This window comes from Psittacula echo (assembly GCF_963264785.1).
Source record: "Psittacula echo genome assembly, chromosome: 27".
Taxonomy (NCBI): domain Eukaryota; kingdom Metazoa; phylum Chordata; class Aves; order Psittaciformes; family Psittacidae; genus Psittacula; species Psittacula echo.
In genome coordinates this window covers 1449531-1471373 of record NC_137762.1, presented here as the reverse complement: position 1 = coordinate 1471373, position 21843 = coordinate 1449531, and the positions used below count along the sequence as shown (strand labels likewise).

General features: G+C 61.4%; 4 protein-coding genes across 4 annotated transcripts; 3 read left to right on the top strand and 1 right to left on the bottom strand.

Moving 5' to 3' along the window:
- Nucleotides 1-316: 316 nt before the first annotated feature.
- LOC308230614 (retinol dehydrogenase 16-like) lies at nt 317-1940 on the bottom strand (the record flags this gene model as incomplete). The annotated part of the gene is made up of 4 exons (XM_080635413.1): nt 317-534; nt 645-808; nt 1278-1536; nt 1625-1940. 4 exons carry the CDS (start codon nt 1938-1940, stop codon nt 317-319), a joined length of 957 nt encoding a protein of 318 aa, XP_080491539.1.
- A 438-nt stretch (nt 1941-2378) lies between these two features.
- Nucleotides 2379-6189, top strand: PRIM1 (DNA primase subunit 1; the record flags this gene model as incomplete). The annotated part of the gene is made up of 13 exons (XM_080635412.1): nt 2379-2481; nt 2913-3070; nt 3147-3253; nt 3345-3418; nt 3524-3660; nt 3729-3787; nt 3859-3970; nt 4249-4338; nt 4421-4565; nt 5367-5436; nt 5549-5634; nt 5701-5799; nt 6170-6189. 13 exons carry the CDS (start codon nt 2379-2381, stop codon nt 6187-6189), a joined length of 1260 nt encoding a protein of 419 aa, XP_080491538.1.
- Nucleotides 6190-6514: 325 nt separating this feature from the next.
- NACA (nascent polypeptide associated complex subunit alpha) lies at nt 6515-15146 on the top strand. The gene is made up of 8 exons (XM_080635264.1): nt 6515-6593; nt 6836-6907; nt 12814-12899; nt 12982-13059; nt 13645-13791; nt 13943-14071; nt 14778-14900; nt 15017-15146. The coding sequence occupies exons 2-8, from the start codon at nt 6838-6840 to the stop codon at nt 15029-15031; spliced, it is 648 nt and encodes a 215-aa protein (XP_080491390.1). The 5' UTR covers nt 6515-6593; nt 6836-6837; the 3' UTR covers nt 15032-15146.
- A 755-nt stretch (nt 15147-15901) lies between these two features.
- Nucleotides 15902-21812, top strand: PTGES3 (prostaglandin E synthase 3). The gene is made up of 8 exons (XM_080635283.1): nt 15902-16079; nt 18761-18874; nt 19239-19308; nt 19501-19599; nt 19775-19864; nt 20007-20069; nt 20529-20553; nt 20924-21812. Coding segments are annotated over exons 1-8 (483 nt in total). The 5' UTR covers nt 15902-16077; the 3' UTR covers nt 20944-21812.
- The last annotated feature ends 31 nt before the right edge of the window (nt 21813-21843 follow it).

Sequence of the window (21843 nt, the reverse complement as noted above, 5' to 3'; positions counted from 1 at the left end):
AGTGGGAGCTGCTGGTTGCAGGGTTAGCGCTGCCCTTGGGGTAATGGTTGGATGTGATGAGCTTAAAGGGCTTTCCATGATGACACAAGCTGGATCCTGCTTGGGATGATGGCCGGAACCCAATGGCAGCGCTGGTGCTGCTGCAGGATGATCAGGGACACAGCCTCAGTGTGCCCCCATCCAAGACCAAAACCAAACCCAAACCCAAGAGCAGGAATTGCCTTTATTCAGCCGGTTCCCAGAAGTGCATTGGATCAGGAGCCCAGGAATGCGCTGGTGCTGCCGGATCTCTCCCTGCCTTTGCCACATCCCCGGCTCAGGCTTTGTGGGCCGGCAGGGGCTGGTGCTTGGCAAGCATGCGGTCGGAGAGGGCGGAAGGCACGTAGCTGAGGGGGATGTAGAGCAGTTTGGCATCCCAGCCCGCGGCGTAGCGGGTGCGCGGGTAGCGGCTGGTCAGCGCGTGCTCCATGCAGTCCGTCACCAGCGACAGGTTGGGGCTGCACAAGTTCTTCATGTTCCTGAACGCTTCCAGAACTGTGGAAGCAGGAGGCGGCCGGTCAGGCTCAGCGCCTCGAGCAATGGGATGATGGGGGTGATGGGACCACTCTCTTGAGCATCCCTTAACCTTTAGGTGAGGTACTTACAGTGCTTCAAGTATTTCTCCCCATAATCCGCTTTGATTTCCTCCGGGAGCTTCTCCCAGGTGTCAAGAAAATGCTTCTTTATGTTCTCCTCGTTGGTGATGTTCGTCTGGAACCACCCGGGCTCGATCACGCTCACCTTCACCCCGAAGTTGCGCATCTCAAGCCTGCAAGGGATCAAGCCCCATGGCAGCATCCGCTGCTTTTGCCAGGGATCCCAAGCACAGCCCGAGCACCCCAATGGACCCAGCATGAGGCTGGATGGACCGAAGCCAAAGCAAACGCCGTTGCCATCACCCCTGGATCCGGGATGGGGGCAAGGTCCGCGGCGTGGGGCTCAGTGCCAGGGCAGGCAGTGCTGGCCGGCGTGGCCACAGCCTCCTACGCTGTGGGAATGAAATCAAAGCACTGCCAAGCCCTTTTGCTTTCCCTTATTTGGGGCTGCCTCTGTGTGCGCTTGGCTGACGGCGGAGCAGAGCCTGCCAGCGGCAAGGAAAGGGTCAGAGATCCTGCGCTATGGCGCAAGCTCGACCTGGCTGCACCAGGAAGGGGTTTGGCTGGTGAGTGCCCTACCAGACAAAGAGCCCATAGAGGCGAATGGGGACACTGGGGCAATGTCTTCAGTGCTGGGCTTACCGGAGGCTGTCGGAGAAGGCTTCCACCCCGAACTTGGAGATGCAGTACCCCCCACCGATGAAGGAGATGCGGCCAAACATGCTGGACATATTGACCACGCGGCCCCGCGCCCGCCGCAGCAGGGGCAGGACGCTCCGCGTCACCTCGATGAGGCCGATCAGGTTGACGTTGATCACCTTGAGGAAGTCGTCCTTGCTCAGCCACTCGTTGGGGGCGGTGGGGGTGGTGATGCCCGCGTTGTTCACCAGCCCCCAGAGCCCTGCGGAAGAGAGGGGATGGGGTGAGCCGGTCCCTACCCGATATCCCCATGCAGGAGGGGTCGCTTCAGTGATGCTGCCCCATCCTACCTCGGTCACCCACTTGCTCCTTGACCCATGCGGCGGCAGCAGCAACGCTGGGGCTGGAGGTGACGTCCAGGAGCAGGGTCTGCAGCCGCGGGGATGCAGCCGCCCGCAGCTGCTCGGCTCCCTGCTCGGTCAGGCACGCAGCGAGCACCCGCACACCCCGCGCATCCAACTGCCGCGCCAGGAGGTTCCCGAAGCCGCTATCGCAGCCCGTGATGAGCACGAACTTCTCGGGGAGCCCCGGCACCGTCTGGCGCTCCCGGTACCAGCGACGCAGCAGGAACAGCGCCGCCAGCGCTGCCACCACGTACGGCCACATCCCCGCACCGGCACCTGCAGCGCAACCGAGAGCGGGCTCCGCTCTTAATGATCAGTCCCCGCGGGATCCGCTCCAGCGCTACCGGTTGCTTAAGCGGCCGCTCCCCTCCCCGCCCCGGGCCCGGCCCATCCCCGCCCCGGGCTTAGCGGGCTCAGCGCCGCTCCGTGCGGCCGTCGGGGTAAGCGTTAACCCAGAGCGGGGCAGCCCCGGGGGTTCCCGCACCAAGCCCCCCCATGCGCTGCCGCCCCGGAACGCCCCCGGACCCCTCCGGATGCTTCCGGACCCCCCCGAGCATTCCCGGACCTTCCGGGTCTTCGCTTCGTCCCCCCTCGACGTGACTCGAGGCGCGGCCCCCCCCCCCAAACCCCCGCCGCGCAGGGTCCGGACTACATCTCCCAGCGGCCCCTGCGCACCGCTTCCCGCCGCTTCCCGCCCACGATGGCGCGGTTCGAACCCGCGGCGCTGCCCGATCTGCTCCCGGTCTTCTACCGGCGGCTCTTCCCGCACGGCGCCTACGGCCGCTGGCTCGGCTACGGCGGCGGTGAGCGGGGATGCGGGGCCGGGGCGGGGATGCGGGGCCGGGGCGGGGCTGTGATACTGGGTCGGGGCTGCGGTACCGGGTTGGGGATGAGGGATCGGGTTGGGGATGCGGTACCGGGTCCCGGGGGCTTAGGTACCGGGTCGGGGATGCGGGATCGGGTTGGGGATGCGGTACCGGGTCCCGGGGGCTTAGGTACCGGGTCGGGGCTGCGGGACCGGGTTGTGGATGTGGGACCAGGTGGGGCCTACGGTACCGGGTACCGGGGATTGCAGTCCCGGGGGCTGCGGTACTGGGTCGGAGGCTCCAATACCGGGTTCGGGACGCGGTACCGGGTCGGAGGCTCCGATACCAGGCTGGGGCTGCCATACCAGGTCCTGGGGGCTGTGGTACCAGCCGCGGGTACCCCCCAACCATCCTGCCCCCCCCCGCAGTGGTGAAGAACTACTTCCAGCTGCGGGAGTTCTCCTTCACGCTGCGGGACGATGTCTACGTGCGCTTCCAGTCCTTCGGCAGCCCCCAGGAGCTGGAGCGGGAGCTGCAGAAAACCAACCCCTACAAGATCGACATCGGTGCCGTCTACTCCCACCGGGTGAGTCCTTGATCCCGACATCCCAAGCGGGAATGGGCCCCGGTGTCACTGAGCCCATTCGCATCCCATCCTGCAGCCCAACCAGCACAACACGGTGCACTTGGGAGCCTTCCAGCCGCAGGAGAAGGAGCTGGTCTTTGATATCGACATGACGGACTACGATGATGTCCGGACGTGCTGCAGGTTCCAAATAGGAGCTGGGACAGCTGGCGAGGGATAAAAGGGGGATGCAGGGGCAGAGGGTGCAGCCTGACCCATTGCTCTGTGCCCACAGCTCCGCTGACATCTGCTCCAAGTGCTGGACCCTGATGACCATCGCCGTCCGCATCATTGACCGTGCACTCGTGGGTGAGGGTCCTGGGGACCCCTCCTGCACCCATGGATGTGGTGGTGCCCGATAGGGTTGGGTTGGGAATGCCGCATCCCAACACGCTCCCGCTGTCCCCTCCATAGAGGACCTGGGCCTGAAGCATCGCCTGTGGGTGTACTCGGGCCGGAGGGGCGTCCACTGCTGGGTGTGCGATGATGCTGTGCGCAAGTGGTCCCCAGCGCTGCGGGCGGCCACTGTGGAGTACCTGACCGTGGTGAAGGTGGGTGCATGGGGAGCCAGGCACCCCCTTATTGCCCCCCAACCCGCTGAGCATCGCTGTCCCCTCAGGGTGGAGCAGAGACTGTGAAGAAGGTGAATCTCTCCGAGCCCATCCACCCCTTCATCAGGTCAGCTGGGGACCCCCTTGCCTGGTGCTGAGTGGTGCTGAGTGATGCTGAGCCTCTCCCCTGCTCCACAGGCGCTCGGTCGGTGTGGTGGAGAAGTACTTTGAGACCTACGCCCTGGTGGGGCAGGATATCCTGGGCAGCCCAGAGAGCTGGGACAAGGTGCTGGCCCTCATCCCGGAGGATATCCTTCCTGAGGAGGGCATGCTGCAGTGCTTGGTGCTGGATGGAGGGTCTGAGAGGGGGGAACAGGGTAATCCCAGAGGATGCTCAGGCATTGGAACAGGGTACCCAGGGGATGATGGAGTCACCATCCCTGGCAGTGCTCAAGGCCAGGCTGGAGCAACGTGCTCCAGTGGAAGGTGTCTGTGCCCATGGAGCTGGATGAGCTTTAAGGTCCCTTCATCCCAACCCAATGCCATGGTTCTCCTGTTGTCAGTGACCAGCCTTGACCCTCCCCACAGCACCGCGAGGCGCTGCAGGCTGAGTTCCCCAAGAGGCGGGACTCGGTGCAGCGCTGGGAGCTGCTGAAGGGCCGCATGGAGCGGACACGGGTGAGTGTGACCCTATGCAGGGACCAGGGGACAGGCACTGGCGCCCACCCCACTGCCCCTGCCCCACACGTGTGCCCCACAGAAGCAGGCAGCGGGCGGGAAGGGCACTGGGTGCTACGCGGACTGGGAGGTGATGCTGCAGTTCTGCTTCCCCCGCCTCGACATCAACGTCAGCAAAGGGGTCGGGCACCTCCTGAAGAGCCCCTTCAGCGTCCACCCCAAAACGGGTTAGTCTGGGGTGGGGATGGCACTGCACAGGGATAGCATCCCAACAGGGATAGCATCCCAACAGGGAGAGCATCCCAATAGGGAGAGCATCCCAACAGGGAGAGCATCCCAATAGGGAGAGCATCCCAACAGGGAGAGCATCCCAATAGGGAGAGCATCCCAACAGGGATAGCATCCCACAGGGGGAGCATCCCAACAGGGAGAGCATCCCAACAGGGAGAGCATCCCAATAGGGAGAGCATCCCAACAGGGATAGCATCCCACAGGGGGAGCATCCCAATAGGGAGAGCATCCCAATAGGGAGAGCATCCCAACAGGGAGAGCATCCCAACAGGGAGAGCATCCCAATAGGGAGAGCATCCCAACAGGGATAGCATCCCACAGGGGGAGCATCCCAACAGGGAGAGCATCCCAATAGGGAGAGCATCCCAACAGGGAGAGCATCCCAATAGGGAGAGCATCCCAACAGGGATAGCATCCCACAGGGGGAGCATCCCAACAGGGAGAGCATCCCAACAGGGAGAGCATCCCAATAGGGAGAGCATCCCAACAGGGATAGCATCCCACAGGGGGAGCATCCCAATAGGGAGAGCATCCCATAGGGAGAGCATCCCAATAGGGAGAGCATCCCATAGGGAGAGCATCCCAATAGGGAGAGCATCCCAATAGGGAGAGCATCCCAATAGGGGTAGCGTCCCAAAGGGAGAGCATCCCATAGGGAGAGCATCCCAATAGGGAGAGCATCCCAATAGGGAGAGCATCCCAATAGGGAGAGCAACCCCATGACTGCTCTCTTTCAGGTCGCATTTCGGTACCCCTGGACCTGCAGAAGCTCGACCAGTTTGACCCATTCACTGTCCCCACCATCAGGTACATGATGAACAGTGGGGCCCAGCTGTGCCTGCAGCCCCCTCCCCAAGTCCCATCATAGAATGAACGGGGTTGGAAAAGACCTTGAAGCCCATCAAGCCGTTGCCCACAGCTCCCTGTGCCATGAGCTGGATGCGGCTGGTGCCGATGAGGAGCAGGAGGATGGAGCGGAGACGGAGCCAAAGCGGCGCATGCGGGGTGAGTGTGACCGGGGGGGCACTGGGGGGTCCCCCCATGGCTCCTGCTCAGCCCCACATCCTGCAGACTACAAGAGGACGAGCCTGGCGCCCTACGTGCGGCTCTTCGAGCACTTCGTGGAGGACATGGAGCGAGCGCGGAGGGGAGAGATGCTGCGGAGGAGCGGTGGGTGCCAGCGAGGGGCTGCGGCTGCATGAGAGCACAATGGGAGTCCCAATGGGACCCGAATGGGAGCCGTATGGGAGCCTGAATGGGAGCCCCAATGGGAGCTGAATGAGAGCCCCAGTGGGAGCCAAATGGGACCGGAATGAGAGCCCCAATGGGAGCTGAATGGAACCCGAATGGGAGCCAAATGGGAGCCTGAATGGGAACCCCAGTGGGAGGTGAATGGGAACCCCAATGGGAGCCTGAATGGGACCTGAATGAGACCCTGCGTGGGAGCTCAGATGGGAACCAAATGGGACCTGAATGGGACCTGAATAGGAGCCAAATGGGAGCTCTTGGCTATAAACCTCCCTGTTTCTCCTCATTACAGACCTGCAAGGAGACTTCTGAGGCCTCCGCCATCGTCCTCTCCGGTGCCTGGAGCCAGATCCGGGTCCTGTCCTGCTGTGCCCCCCACCCCACACGGACCCTTCTCTGGTTCTGTGCCTTTGCCATGCAAACATCATTAAATGTCTCCATTCACCGTGTGCCTGCGCCCGGGACCTGCCTTTGCCTTGGGGATGTGGGGCTGCTGCCCCCCATACCCTGCCCTATAGCGGGGGTTCGGCCCCATACCGGGGGTCCCAGCCCCACACGGGGGCCCGGAACGGAGGGGCCCGGAACGCTGGAGTGCGGTGGCCGGACCGGGCCGAGCCGCGCGGCCCCGTGCCCCGGATGTGCTCATCCTCCCGGAAGTCCCGCATCCAGCCGCTCGCTCTCTTTCCGCCGCCATCTTGGACCCTGCTCCCTGCACAGTGAGTCCCGCCGCCGCCATCGAGCACCATCCGCTGCCATCCGCCGCTCCGGGGCCGCGACGGGAGCCGATAGCTCCTTACGGGCCGCCCCAGGGCCGGGCGGGAGGGAGGGAGGGCGGGCAACGGGAGCCGGGCCGCTGGGGCAGGCCGGGAGGGCCGGGAGAAGGCGGCCTGTACCGGCGTGTCCGGTAGCCGGTGGTGGCGGGCGGCCCCCGGCCATGGTGCGTTCTCCCTCTCCCCAGAAATGCCCGGCGAAGCGACAGAAACCGTCCCGGCCACCGAGCAGGAGCTGCCGCAGCCGCAGGCTGAGACAGGTAAGGCCCGGCCGGGGGGGGACGACACCGGGACACCCGGTCCCGCAGGCGGGCGGTGTTAACGGGGGGAGCTTGACCCCCGGGGCTCCTCGTTGCTGCTTGTGTTCGGTTGTTCCCCCCCCAGACCCGGTTGTTGGAAGCGGGGTTGAAGTCATTGCTTTGGGGACACTCCCCCCTTGTGCCCCAGGCCCCTCGGGTGTGTGTGCTCCTCATGGAGTCATTGGAGCCATGCGAATGGGCCGCGGGGTGACACATCCCGGGGGCAGGAGCCCTCCAAGCGCTGGAACCGCTTGGATTTGGGAATGGGACACGTGGCTCCGTGTTGGAATGTCACGGAGGGAGCAGGGCTCAGGCTCTGCCTGTTGCGCTGCCTGGCTCCATTGGAGGTGTCCCCGTGCTGTGGGTCTGCCTGGCTTTGTTGCGTCCCAGGAATACCCTATGGAATGCTTCAGGCTTGGGGAAGCTGCTCCTGGAAAAGGACCTGCATTGATGGAGCTGAACAGGAGCTTGTAGGCAGGAAGCTCCTGGCTCAGCACCAGTGTGGCAGCAGGGCCAGGGCAGGGATTGTGCGCCTGCTCTTTCCCACCCTGGTTGATTCCATGGTTTTCCCTGTGGCCGGGATCTGTCCGAAGGGTGCGTTGGATTTGGGGATCAGGAGGGAATGCGGGGCTGAGTGACAGCTCTTGCTGTGGCAGCTGCAGTGCTAAGCGGGAGGACCTGCTGTGCTCTTGGGCTCCCTCCAGGAATCGCTGGGATTCCTGTGCTGGGGCCGCTTCCCAGCATCCTCCCCATTCCCAGATGGGAACATCCTCAAAGGGTGCTGGGGGTGCTGGTGCGGGTGCATGGGCTTCCCAGAGGAGGCTGTTGTCCGTGCAGGGCTCGGGACCAGCATAGCTCTTGGCAGGGGTTGTTGCTCCTTCCTGGAGCAGGTTCCCTGGAGCAGGATGTGTCCTGGTGCCTTTTGGCTCCGGGCAGGTTCCCCTCTCCTCCCACTGGGATAGGCTTGGGAAATGACTAAGGCATAATGACATAAGGACATGGAGCTGTTGGAGCGAGGCCAGAGGAGGCCACGAGGATGAGCAGGGGCTGGAGCAGCTCCCATAGGAGCCAGGCTGAGAACACTGGGGCTGGAGCAGAGAAGCTGCGTGGGGACCTCAGAGCAGCTTCCAGTGGCTGAAGGGGGCTACAAGGATGCTGGAGAGGGACCTGCATCAGGGACTGGAGCGATGGGACAAGGGGTGATGGGTTCAGACTGGAACAGGGGGAGTTCAGGTTGGAGATAAGGAAGCTCTTCCCTGTGAGGGTGCTGGGGGACTGGGATGGGTTGAATGGAGAAGGTTTGGATGCTCCATCCCTGGCATTGTTCAAAGCCAGGTTGGAGCAAGCTGCTCCAGTGGAAGGTGTCCCTGTCTGTGGCAGGGGTTGGAACTGGCTGAGCTTTAAGGTCCCTTCCAACGCAAACCACAGAGGAGGCTCTGAGGCTTCCACACATGTGTTGCTGCTCCGGGTAGCAGCAAGCTGAGGATGTTCTATAGCTTTCTCCGGGCTCTGGGTGATGCTGTGCGTGGGGCTGAGCAGGTTCCACTCTCCCAACCAGCACCGGTGCTGGTTCCACTGGTCAGACTGGCTGCTCTGACAGCCTCTCCCCAGAGCACTTCCCTCTGATTACCGGTTGGCGTTGGGAATGGTGTCGGGAATGCTGGGCTCCCTGAGTAAGGGGAGCCAGATGCTCCATCACTTGTCTTAACGTGTTGTTCTCACTCTGCAGCCCCTGTCACTGCTCCTGTCCCAGCGCCAGGTACTGGGGACCCACTTTAACCCCTCGTGTGCTACCTTAATCAGAGTTTGCTGTTCTTGGGGAGGGACGGGGGGTGCAGTTACATTAACGCTTAACAGCCTGCACGGGGGGGCAGGTCACTGCATGGAGCCAGGGCTCAGCATCCTGTGTCCCGCAGGGCTGGAAGAGGCTCTGCCAGAATTGGATTCCAATCCTCAATGGATCCTCATCCCAGTGCAGCCCAGGCTGGGACTTCCCAGCCTCTGGAGCAGCACTGGGGTCTGGCCAGGCCTCTGTGGAGCTTGTGACAACCCTTTTGGGAGGGAAGAGCCAAGGGCAGAGCCCTGCATTCCCAGCGTTCCGATGCCAAGGCTTGAGTGGGGGAACCCGGGCCCTTGTGCTGGTTCCTAGAAGGGGATGAAGGTCCTGTCTGTGCTGGTGCACTGGGTGATGCTCCTCTGCCGGGGGGGGGGGGGGGGCAGGGCCATGTGCCCCCCCCATGCTCCCTTCTCTCATGGGTTCACTCTCTTTCTCTCCTGTAGCTGTTCCTCTCGCTGCTCCCTCCCCAGCCCTGAGCCCAGCCCAGGCTCTCCCAGCAGAGCTGCCCAGTCCCACCACTGCTCTGCTGCCCCCCCCCGGTCCCCCAGCTCCCATTTCCCCCCCTGTGGTCCCAGCTGCAGCCATCCCCGTGTTCTCTGCCCCCCCCCAGCTCCCTGCCCCAGCTCTGCAGGTCCCGGTTACCATTCCCCCCCCTCCAGCCCCAGTTAACCCAGTGTCTCCAGTGGCCCCTGCTCCTGCTGTGACAGTGCCCCCCCCCATCAGCCCTGGTGCTCCCACTGCAGCGCTCTCCTCCCCTGCCACCCCTCTGAGCCCCACGGCCCCTCTCCCACCCCCCCCTTCCCTTCCCCTTGTGCCATCCCCCCCACCCGTGTCCCCCCCTTTCCTGCCTGCTCCCACTGTGCCCCCCAAGGCTGCAGCTTGTCTCCAGGGCCTGGCCCCGCCTCCCGCCTTCCTGGCTGCCCCCAGGGCCCCACTGTCACCCCCTGGGATGTCACCGGGGGGTCCTGCTGCTGCCACAGCCCCTGGGGCTCCGCTCTCTGCGCTGGTTCCTTCTCCTGCCAGTACCTGTCCCCTGGGCCCTGCCCTGCCTGTGCCCTCTCTGGCAGCTGCCACATCTCCCCCAGGGCCACCACCAGCAGCTCCAGTGAGTCCCATGTCCCCAGCGGCACCCACTGTGCCCCCGGCCCCGGTCACACCGACAGTGACAGCTCCACCTGCGCCTAAAGCAGCTCCTGGGAGCCCGGTCCCTGCCCCAGCAGCTGCTGCTGCCCCTCCTGCAGCCAAAGCAGCCCCTGAGGGCCCAGTCCCTGCCCCTGCTGCCCCTGCTCCTCCTTCTGCAGCCAAAGCAGCCCTTGTGGCCCCTGCCACTGCCGTCTGCCCGCCTGTCCCACCAGTGATGGCAGCTGCGGCCACCCCTCCTGCAGCCAAAGAGGCTCTGGTGAACGCTGCCCCGGCTCCTCCTGCTGCTGCCATGGCAGCTCCTGGGAGCCTGGTCCCTACCCCAGCTGCTCCTCCTGCTCCTGCCCCTCCTGCAGCCAAAGCAGCCCCTGTGGGCCCTGGCACTGCCACCACCCCGCCTGTCCCACCAGCAATGGCAGCTCCTGGCCCTCCTGCAGACAAAGCGGCCCCTGTGAGCCCTGTCCCTGCCCCAGCGGCTCCTCCTGCTGCTGCCATGGCAGCTCCTGCCCCTCCTGCAGCCAAAGCGGCCCCTGTGAGCCCTGTCCCTGCCCCAGCAGCTCCTGCCCCTCCTGCAGCCAAAGCGGCCCCTGTGAGCCCTGTCCCTGCCCCAGCAGCTCCTCCTGCTGCTGCCATGGCAGCTCCTGTGAGCCCTGTCCCTGCCCCAGCGGCTCCTCCTGCTGCTGCCATGGCAGCTCCTGTGAGCCCTGTCCCTGCCCCAGCGGCTCCTCCTGCTGCTGCCATGGCAGCTCCTGCCCCTCCTGCAGCCAAACCGGCTCCTGTGAGCCCTGTCCCTGCCCCAGCAGCTCCTCCTGCTGCTGCCATGGCAGCTCCTGCCCCTCCTGCAGCCAAAGCAGCCCCTGTGGGCCCTGGCACTGCCACCTCCCCGCCTGTCCCCCCAGCGATGGCAGCTCCACCAGCCCCTGGCAGCCCGGTCCCTGCTCCCTCAGCCCCTGCTGCTCCTCCTGCAGCCAAAACACCTCCCAAGAGCCCTCTCACTGCCCCCTCCCCGCCGCTCACAGCAGCTCCTGCTGCCCCCCCTGCAGCCAAAGCGGCTCCTGTGAGCCCTGGCACTGCTCCGGCTGCTCCTGCCCCTCCTGCAGCCAAAGGGGCTCCCATGAGCCCGGTCCCTGCTCCCTCGGCCCCTGCCACAGCAGCTCCTGCAGCTCCCCCAGCTCTTGCTGCCCCCCCTGCAGCCAAAAAGCCTCCAAAGAGCAGCTCTGCTGCTGCTGCTCCAGTGCCAGTGGCTGCACCGGCTCCTGCTGCCCCCCCTGCTGCCAAAACAGCTCCTGTGAGCCCGGTCACACCAGCTCCTGCAGCCAGAGCACCTCCCACGAGCCCTGGTGCAGCCACCCCAGCTCCTGCTGCAGCCAAAACAGCTCCTGTGAGCCCGGTCACACCAGCTCCTGCAGCCAGAGCACCTCCCACGAGCCCTGGTGCAGCCACCCCAGCTCCTGCTGCAGCCAAAACAGCTCCTGTGAGCCCGGTCACACCAGCTCCTGCAGCCAGAGCACCTCCCACGAGCCCTGGTGCAGCCACCCCAGCTCCTGCTGCAGCCAAAACAGCTCCTGTGAGCCCGGGCACCGCTCCCTTGGCCCCGGCCACACCAGCTCCCGCTGCTGCCAAAGCACCTCCAAAGAGCCCTGCTGCAGCCACCCCATCTCCAGCCAGCCCTCCTGCAGCCAAGGCAGCTCCTGTGAGCCCGGGCACTGCTCCATCAGCCCCAGCAAAGGCAGCTCCATCAGCTGCTGCCGCTCCTGCAGCCAAAGCAGCTCCCAAGAGCCCCAGTGCAGCTCCAGGAGCCCCATCTGCACCCGCAGCCCCGGGGGCTCCTGGTGCCCCCCAGAAGCCACCTCCTGATGCCGCTGCTCCCCAGAAGGCAGCGAGTGGCTCTGCCCCCCCTCCTGCTCCCCCCATGAAGAAGCAGAGCCCCGGTAAGGCCACCAAGCGCCCATCCCCATCCAAACCCACCACCAAGCCCCCCCCAGTCATCGCCAATGACAACGACGATGAGGAGCTGCCCCCCCTGATCCCCCCCGAGCCTCCCGCTGCCGAGGCGCCGGTGCAGCCCATCCTGGTGGATCTGGCCCCCCGGGCAGCCATGGCCCCCCCAGAGGCTCCTGCTCCGGCCAAGCAGCCCGGCTTCAGGAATGACAAGGGTATTTGTCCCCACGGATTGCTGTGTGCATGGAGTGGCACTGCCTGGATACTAACCCGCCACCCCGATGGCACTTGGTGTGTTGGGCTCTCCATGGAAGTGGAGGCAGGTCTGAGCTGGGACGGAGGGGACGTATCCCATGGGATCAGGGCCTGGCATGGTCCAGTGGCACTAACAGCGTGTGCTCAGGGCACGGTGTGGCTTGTGGCATGGCTCAGCCTGGGCTGGCTTCATGTGCCTGTTCCATGGGCTTGTGCCCACCAGCCAAGAGGAGCTGGGGCCAAACCAGGCTCTGGGGAAGCTCCTTTGCCTGCCCGAGCTGTTGGGAGCACGGAGAGCTTTGCCCAGGGCTCCTGTGTGGAGCTTTGTGGAGGAGGACACGGGACCGAATGGAGGTAATGGTGCATGAGAGGGCGTTGTGGTCACCCGGAGACACCCAGCTCTGTGCTCAGACACGGCTCGTGCTTCACAAGCAGGAGCTGTCAGGATGTGGTGCTGAGGCCAAGCCGAGCATCCAGAGATGCTCCTTCAGGGTCATTCCATGTAGGGAAGCTGTGGAAAGGGGCAGCAGGAATTGCGTTTCGTCCCTGTGCTGTGTATCTTAGCCCCAGGTGCTGCCTGAACCAGTTTGACACCAGATTCACTGCGCTGAGTGGAAACCTTGGCATGTGGCTCCTGGCTCTTGCTGCAGCCCTGAGCTGAGGTGCATAAAAGTGACTTGTGTTTGGTCCTTAGGGTCCGGAACAGAGTCTGACAGCGATGAATCCGTACCAGAGCTCGAAGAGCAAGACTCCACACAGGCCACGACACAGCAGGCGCAGGTAGGGCGGGTGGCAGGGGGCAGGGTCCCTGCCTGGGATCCACCAGGATTGCCACGATCCCTCTTGTTCTCTCTCCTTGCAGCTTGCAGCAGCAGCTGAAATAGATGAAGAACCCGTTAGCAAAGCAAAACAGAGCCGGAGTGAAAAGAAAGCACGGAAGGTGAGGTGGGATTCAGGGATGGATGGCACAGCATCACCCCCTGCTCGCTCTTTGTCCCCTTGGGTGACATCGGCCCCTGTCTGGCCCTCGGGCAAAGGGATGCAAAGTCCTTGTGGCTGGGGGCCGAGGGTTGGGCTGCGAAGTGAATTCCCTCCCAGGCTCCTGGCTAAAAGCCTGGGAATGCTGCTCTGCAGCAGGAAAGCCACATTGGGTGAGGCACTGATCCGTGGGCACAGGTCTCTAGAAAGAGAGGAGCAGGGGCTGGAGCAGCTCCCATACGGAGCCAGGCTGAAAACGTTGGATCTAAGGAGGTTCTTCCCTGTGGAGGTGTTGAGGTGCTGGAATGAGTTGAATGGAAAAGGCTTGGATGCTCCATCTCTGGCAGTGCTCAAGGCCAGGTTGGATGGGGCTTGGAGCAAGCTGCTGTAGTGGAAGGTGTCCCTGCCCATGGCAGGGGTTGGAACTGGATGGGCTTTAAGGTCCCATCCAACCCAACCCCTTCCATGATTCTATGGACACATTCCTCAGGCTGTTCTGTCTCAGTCACTCCTTTCCCTCCCTTTCATTTCTCTCCTGGTTCTTCAGGCGATGTCCAAGCTGGGCCTTCGCCAGGTGACAGGAGTAACCAGAGTCACCATCCGCAAATCCAAGAACATCCTCTTTGTCATCACAAAGCCAGACGTGTACAAGAGCCCTGCTTCAGACACCTACATAGTCTTTGGTGAAGCAAAGGTGACCTGACCCCACCGGTGGCCACCTCATGGGGGTTCCTCCTTGCCACATGGATCCTGGGCGTTCTGTGGCAGAGCTGGATGCGCTGGGGAATGTGGGGAATGCGGATCTCTGTGTCCTGCTCTGTCTCACTTCTTCTTCCCTCTGCCAGATCGAAGACCTGTCCCAACAGGCCCAGTTGGCAGCTGCTGAGAAGTTCAAAGTGCAGGGAGAAGCCGTTTCAAACATCCAGGAAAACACACAGACCCCCACGGTGCAGGAGGAGAGTGAGGAGGAAGAGGTGAGCTCTGAATGATGGACCCCACAGCTGAGTATTGCCCTGGTTTGCTTTCCTTCTGCCATGTTTTCCATGGCAAAGGGACAGGGCAGGGTCAGGAGCAGGTCCCCATTGCCCTGGCTTCCCTCCCAGCTTCTCTCTTTGTGGCCTGGGAGCTTGGGGGAGCTGCCGCAGTCGGGACACTCAGAGTCATGGAATGGTTTGGATTGGAAAGGAGCTCAAAGCTCCTCCAGTTCCAACCCCTGCCATGGGACAGGGACACCTTCCACTAGAGCAGGTTGCTCCAAACCCCGTCCAGCCTGGCCTTGAACACTGCCAGGAATGGAGCATCCAAACCTTTTCCATTCAGCCCATCCCAATGTCCGACCACCCTCACACTAAAGAACTTTTGCCTTAGATTCAGCCTGAATTTCCTTGTTCAGTTTAAGCCATCACCCCTTATCCTATTACTCGAGTTCCTAAGGTCCCTCTCCAGCAGCCATCCAGCCAATTCCTTACCCACTGGGTTGTCCATCCATGTCTTTAAAGACAAGGATGTCATGTGGGACAGGGACAAACACCTTGCACAAGTCCAAAGCCAATCCCATTTGTCAGGGGTTGAGTAACCATCCCTGGAAGTGTTCCCAGAGCATGTAGGTGAGGCCCTCAGTGATACGGGTCTTTCCCAACCTGCTTGATTCCTTAATTCCCTGATTCCCTGCTCCTTTAGGTTGACGAAACTGGCGTCGAGGTGAAAGACATCGAGCTGGTGATGTCGCAGGCGAACGTGTCCCGAGCGAAGGCCGTGCGTGCCCTCAAGAACAACAGTAACGACATTGTAAATGCCATCATGGTGAGTGCCAGCCCCGGGAATGGCTCCTGGTGGGATGGAGACCGGCACCACGGGAGTCTCCCACTGCCGCCTTGGGGCTGCCGTGGCTGGATCCCAACATTCCATTCTCTCTGCAGGAGTTGACAATGTAGCTGTGGGATGGAGGAGCCTTTTTTGGTGTTTCAGAGAAGAGTTCAAATGCGACTGCGTTTAAAATTTGTACTATTTCTATCCGGGAATAAAAGTTGTGGCTTATTGTTGGTGAAACGCTCGGTGCTCCCGGTGCCGAGGGCCCAGGGTGGAACCTTCCTCCCGGGAAGATCGCAGCCCGATACCCTGTCCCAGGAGCCTCTTCCCTCCTTTCCTTCCTGTCCCAAAGGACGCCCGGCTCCAGCCTGGTTGACTCCAGTGCAGGGTGTCACGTCCTTCATCCCCCCAGGGCTTCCCTTCACAGTGGGATGGGGATGGATTGCGGCATCTTCCAGACGGATCCGAAGGGATGTGCTGGTGGAAAGCCCTGGGGAGGGGGGGCTCTTTGCCTCCTACCAGCCACGGCTCCGAGAGGCTGGATCTGCAACACTGTGCCCTTCCCGCTGCTTTCCCACCCGTATTCCATGAACCTGTTTGGGAATAGCTCATGGAAGCTGGGGAAGGAATAAGGGGCGATGGGTGCTGTTGGGAGCCCCCTATTATCCCACTGTTGACAGGTTTCATTAGGGAAACAGTGGAGCAGCCGCAGAATTCCTGGGGGGGAACGACGGGATTCGCGGGGAAAACCGACAGGATTCCCGGTGGGAACGACGGGATTCTTGGGTAGCAGCGGCGTGATTCCACCCCCTTCGTGTGGAATTGGGCGGGCGGGCGCTAGGACCCGGGGTAGCGCTGCCCCGTCTCCATAGCAACCGCCGTCTCCTCCCTCGTCCCCCTCCCTCCCGCGTGCGCGGCGAGAAGCTGCTAGAAGGGCGGTGTGGGGGGAGCCGCTCCGCGCATGCGCAGCGGGGGCCCGGCAGGCGCGGGGAGGGGGGGATTTTGCTGCGTCACCAGCGCTCCGAGCGCGCGGGGCATTGTGGGAGCGAGGCCGCAGCCCCGAGCCCGCCGCCACCGAGCGCCGTTGCCGCCGTCGCCCCGGAGCCACGGCCTTGCCCCCCACCGCCGCGCTCTGCACGCACCGGAGCCCACCCGGGACCGCGCCGGAGCCATGTGAGACCCTGCGGGGGGGGAACGGGACGGGAAGGAAGCGGGAGGAAAGGCGGGAGCGGCCCCGCCGGGCCTTAGGCCTCGGAAGGCGCGGCCGCGGGGAGCAGGCCCCGTGTAGTGACCTTGGGGGGGGGGAGTGTCCGGTAGCGGGGATTCCGGGGTGAGGTTTGTGCCCCCCGCCCCTCCGGGATGGTCTCGTTCCCGCGTGGGGATGAATGGGGCGGTATCGGGGGGTGTGGACGGGGATGGTCGCAGTTAAACCGGGGCGAAGCGTCCGGTGGGTCCCGCAGAAGGGCCCGCTCGCAGACACGTGTGTCCCGGTGCTGTGCGCCGAGAGGAGCCGGAAACCGGAGCTCGCGGCCTCCGGAGCTCCCGCGTTGCGTTTAAAGCGGTTTCGGTGCGTCCCGGAGCGGGCAATGGGGATGGTGTCCGGTAGCGCTGGGCGTTGCGGGGGTGATGGAGGGGAACGGGGCAGCGGCGCCTACCGAGGGGTGTGCGGCTGCGACTGGGGGGGGTGGGTTTGTCCCCGGCGGGGGTTGTTGCTTTGGAGCCCCGAAGGATGGGGCTGCTGCATTGGAATGGGAGGAACTTGGGATGTTTTCACCTCTAGAAAGCATCAGTTTGAGACTTCAGCTCAAATTGGCTTGTTTAGAGTGAAATGAGAGGGGTTTAACACAAAAAGCCCAATTGAAAGCAAAACCAAAGCTGATTCCATAACCCGGCTCTGTTCCCTGTTGGCTGGGGGTGCAAAGCTCATCCTGCAGCATCCTCAAGCTCTAGGAATGGTCAGGATGCATCCCAGGAAATGAACACAGGATCCGGAGTGGACGAGGACCCACAAGGAGAGGTTTGGAAGCGTCTTGGATGGCACCAAGCAGTAAGGCTGAAGATTGAGCTCTGTGGCTAAGCTGGAGGTGGGTTCCATTGAGGTCTCATGGATGAAGCTGGCCCTGGAGCTCCTGGAAGCTGTTCTGCAGTCCTGGGATTGTCTTCTCAATGGGTGACTGGAAGAGACAGGGAGATGGGAATTGTGCGGAGCCCTGTGAGCAGCCCTGGTGCCCCCCACATAAGGACATGGAGCTGTTGGAGCAAGAGGAGGCCACGAGGATGAGCAGGGGCTGGAGCAGCTCCCATAGGAGCCAGGCTGAGAACACTGGGGCTGGAGCAGAGAAGCTGCGTGGGGACCTCAGAGCAGCTTCCAGTGGCTGAAGGGGGCTACAAGGATGCTGGGGAGGGACCTGCATCAGGGACTGGAGCGATGGGACAAGGGGTGATGGGTTCAGACTGGAACAGGGGGAGTTCAGGTTGGAGATAAGGAAGCTCTTCCCTGTGAGGGTGCTGGGGCACGGGGATGGGTTGAATGGAGAAGGTTTGGATGCTCCATTCCTGGCAGTGCTCAAGGCCAGGTTGGAGCAAGCTGCTCCAGTGGAAGGTGTCCCTGCCCATGGCAGGAGTTGGGACTGGCTGAGCTTTAAGGTCCCTTCCAACCCATTCCATGCAGCACAGGAGATGTTCCCTGAGCTGTGTTGGTGCATGGGATAAAGCTCTGTGCTTCAGAAAGGCCTAAACCCCATGAGGACATGGGGATGGTCCCAGCCAAAGCCCTTGGGCTCTTGGCATGGGGTTGGTTGAGGAAGGAGGAAGCATTGGGCTGCTTTTGGAGCATCTCTAAGGAACCATCAGATGCCCTGGGGTTGCAGGAGCATCTTCTGAAGCACTCGGAGCACGTGAAGGCTCCACCAGCAGCTGCCCTGTGTGTGGAGTCTCCTTGGAATCTGGACATCCGTCTCATCCCAAAGTTGGGTTTGCAGCTCCAAGTATCCCGTGTTATCCGTGCTGAATGGTCAGGCCTCTCCCAGGGCCAAAGGAAGGTTTTCACCCTCTTAAAGGGAAGGATTTGAGGTTGGAAAACCCGGATACAAGGTTGGGAATGGGAATTGTGCTGGAGGAAATTGTCCTCTTTCACCCCCTGGGGAAGTGATGCACCCTAGGGGCAGCACCTTCGAGGCTGCATTGAGAACCCACTTGGGTTTTCCCCTCTCTGACCCTCTGAAGAGCTGCTTCCTGCAGCATCGGGTGCTGCTGGCACTGGCAGAGGCCGTTCTGCTGCACTTCCATCCCAAGGATTGAACTGATCGAGGATCACTGCAGTGGGAAGCCTGGCACCTTGGAATGCCGGAGAAGGGAAGGCCTCTTGTGCCAGGGTGGTGGTGTTGTAAGGCTTGGGGAGGATACCAGCACCCAACGCCCGCCCCTCAGGGCGTGAAGCGTCACATCCAGAGCTTGGGTCGTGCTTCAGCTCCCCACAGGCCCTGCAGCTGCAATGAGCACCCTGGTAAGTGACCATCCAGCTCACTCAGAGCACTGAGCAGCAGCCCAACCCAAGAGCCCTCGGGTGTTTTCTGGTTGGTGCTGCTCATGGAGGTTGGAGGAAGCCAAAGGACACCCAGGAGCGTGAACCAGAGCCTGTAGCAGCGTCCGGAATGGGGTTTAGGGCCTGTTCTTTGGGTGACAAAAAGCATTGTGGAGCTGCTTCTGCCTCCTCATCCTAAAGCTTGGCATCATTTTGCGTTGCTGTCACATTGCTTTGGGTCTCAGCTCCATCAGGGAGCTTTTTGGGGGGGGTCCCTCCTTGGATTCGTTGTCTCTCTGGGAGCTGAGCTCGTTGTCCCGTGTCCCCGCAGGCAGCCCGCATCTGCCAAGTGGTACGACCGCCGAGACTACGTCTTCATCGAGTTCTGCGTGGAGGACAGCAAAGATGTGAATGTGAACTTCGAGAAGTCCAAACTCACCTTCAGGTGCGGGGCCTGGGCTGGGGGAGGCAGCGCAGGGGGGCTCCAGGGGCCAGGAATTCCCTCAGCCCTTCCCCATCCCACTTGGGCTCCAGGCCCCGCTCCAGCTCCGCTGCCCTTCTCAGGCCAGGATGCTGGGGGCTTCCTGGCTGCTCATGTTCAGCTCCATCCATGCAGGTCCTTTCCCATGAGCAGCTTCCCCAAGCCTGGAGCATCCCATGGGGCTGTGGTGACCCACCATGATAATGGGGAGAAGAAACCCAAGATCCAGGCTGGGAGCAGGGGGGTGATGTGTCCTTTGATGTGTGGATGGAGTGTATCTGTTGTAGGGGCTGGTTTGGACCAACCACATTTTGTTTTCTCTCCCCAGTTGTCTTGGAGGAAGCGATAACTTCAAACATTTAAACGAAATCGACCTTTTTAACAATATCGATCCAAATGTAAGTATCCTTCTGGCTTCCTAGTGCTGTGCCCTGGGAAACAGCAGCGCCTTCAGGATGCTGGCGGCACTTCTGGCCTTGAAAGCATCCCTAGATGGTGTTCTTTAGGGCCAGGATGAAGTTGGTAGCTGAAGATAAGTGATAAAAGCAGCTTGGGGGGATGATATTAACAGGGATTTCCCTCCCTTTCAGGAATCAAAGCATAAAAGAACAGACAGATCTATCTTGTGTTGTTTACGAAAAGGAGAGTCCGGTCAGGCATGGCCAAGGTTAACGAAAGAGAGGGCAAAGGTGGGTTCAGCTCCTCTTGTCTGTCTGCTTTTCAATGGGGTTTCCTGTTTGGGTGATGGTGAAGTGATGGCAATGGTTCAGGGGTCACTTCAGAGCAGCGCTTCTGCTTTACCTTCCTACAGTACCAGCTCGGTACTTGCTTGTCCCGCACTAACACCCTTGTGTTGCTGCGCAGCTCAACTGGCTCAGTGTGGACTTCAACAACTGGAAAGACTGGGAAGATGACTCAGATGAAGACATGTCCAATTTCGATCGCTTTTCCGAGGTAGGGGAACACAAATCCCTGGAGGTTTGGGGTTCCTTCCCTGGGATTCTCTCTTGGCAGAGCCTTCCTCCTCCTCCCAGTGGTCCCTGAGCGCTTGTGGTGCTGCTTCACCCTCTAACGTGCTTTTATCTCTCTGGAGCAGATGATGAACAACATGGGTGGAGATGACGACGTAGACTTGCCAGAAGTAGATGGGGCAGATGATGTAAGTGCTCTGTAGTAAATACACATTGCTCTGTGCTGAGGTCAGGCTCTTCAATAGCACCAAAGCTTGGCTGGGGCTCACAGGGAAGAGCTTCTGCCTAAGAGCTCATCTCATCTCCCCTCTGGCAGGTTAAAGCCATTCCTCTTGTCCTGTCCCTACAGGCCCTTACCCAAAGCCCCCTCTCCAGGTTTCCTGTACCCCCTTTAGGCACTGGAGCTGTTCTAAGGTCTCCCCTTAAGGAGCCTTCTGCAGCCCAGCTCTCTCAGCCTGGCTCCAGAGCACATTGATGGATCTGTAGCTCTTGGTGCCAGTGAGGCCAAACTGAGCTCGTGCTGTGGAGCAGCACAGAGTTCACTGCAGGAGCAGCAGCTGCTTTGCTGGTGGGAGGGGTGGTGGTGAAGGAAAAAGCTCCTTCAAGCCCAGTCTACTCCAGTTAACGTTGTCTCTTCTTCTTCCCAGGACTCACCAGACAGTGATGATGAAAGTAAGTCCTGTCCCAGCGCGATTCCATGCGGCTCCATGAGTGCTCCCTCCTATCACTCAGTGAACCCTGGCTCTGAGCTAATGCCAGGGCTGGCCGAGGGCTGTAATCCAATGGAAGCCTTTCCACACCAGCCTGAAATCCCAGTTTGACCTTCCCAGCACAGGCCTGGGGAGGCTTTGGCTTTAAGAGCAGCCCTGCCCATGAAGGTGCCTTCTCGAGTGGTTCCAGTGCCTGCCCATGGTTCTTCCTTATGAAGAAGCAGGCCCAGAGGCCTTCGACTGCCCCATGCCTGATGCTGAGGGTGATGAAACAAGGCTTAAAAGCAAACCCAAGCCCGCTAACGCTCTTCCCTCTTCTCTTTCCTCTCTAGAAATGCCAGATCTGGAGTAAGGAAAAGTGTCGTCTTCAGGGTTTGGGGAAAGAACTTCATCACAACATTTCATAACCGAGATAAGAATTCCTGAGTTGATAGCCCTAACGGGAGCTCCTACATCCTTTAACCCATTTTCAGTCCATTTTCAATGGCTTCACTGGTGGTAGGTGTGTACCATGGCACGGGGCGGCCTGAAAGCCACGAGAGGCAATAACTTTATGCATGAACCAGTTTTCCAGCCTTCCAAAAACCAACCCACAACAAACCCCCCCCAGTTGAGGTGTAGGCCATCGAGACAGAACAGTTGCAATAAAGTTTACAGAGCCTCCTTGCCTCGTAGCAGATGTAATTCCCATGGGACGACCCTGAGTTGACACCAAGTTGATAGAAATGAGCGTTTCTCCCCTTTTTCCCCCCTTCTTTGACCCAGTCCCTGTGGCTTGAAATTGGATGTTTGGACCGGGAACAAGAACCGGGGCTGTTGGCTCATAGTGGGGCCCTTCCATTAAACTTTGTATTGAAAAGGCAACACCAATTCTCCTCCGTGGGGTTGTTCCATCCTGAGTCACCGGGTACCGGTGGCTGGAGCCTGTCCCCTGGTACCGTTTGGCTCTAAAGCTTTACACCCTCCTCCTCCTCCTCCGGGGCGATGCCTGTACGTTGTTGCTTGTTGAGCTGTTCCTTTAGACCAAATCCTATTTGCACTGTGGCTGTGGAAGCGAGAAAGGGTGGGGAGGCACCGGGGGTACCGGGTACCAGGAGTTCCGCCCCCACCCCCGGCCCCCCCCGGGGCACCTCCCAACCGGGCTGAAAAACCTCAATTTGTGTTCCGAGCAGCTGGGATTTTTTTAATGTCTGCATTCTTTCTAATAAACTGTTGAAGACTCCCGGGCCTCGCCTCCTGCTGCGCCCGCTCC

Coding starts and splice junctions, on each gene's coding strand:
- PTGES3 (XM_080635283.1), top strand. Junction 19,600..19,774: donor TAACGAAAGAGAGGGCAAAG/GTGGGTTCAGCT, acceptor GTTGCTGCGCAG/CTCAACTGGCTCAGTGTGGA. Junction 20,070..20,528: donor AAGTAGATGGGGCAGATGAT/GTAAGTGCTCTG, acceptor TCTTCTTCCCAG/GACTCACCAGACAGTGATGA.
- NACA (XM_080635264.1), top strand. CDS start 6,838: ATGCCCGGCGAAGCGACAGAAACCGTCCCGGCCACCGAGCAGGAGCTG. Junction 13,060..13,644: donor GTGAAAAGAAAGCACGGAAG/GTGAGGTGGGAT, acceptor CTGGTTCTTCAG/GCGATGTCCAAGCTGGGCCT. Junction 14,072..14,777: donor AGGAGAGTGAGGAGGAAGAG/GTGAGCTCTGAA, acceptor CTGCTCCTTTAG/GTTGACGAAACTGGCGTCGA.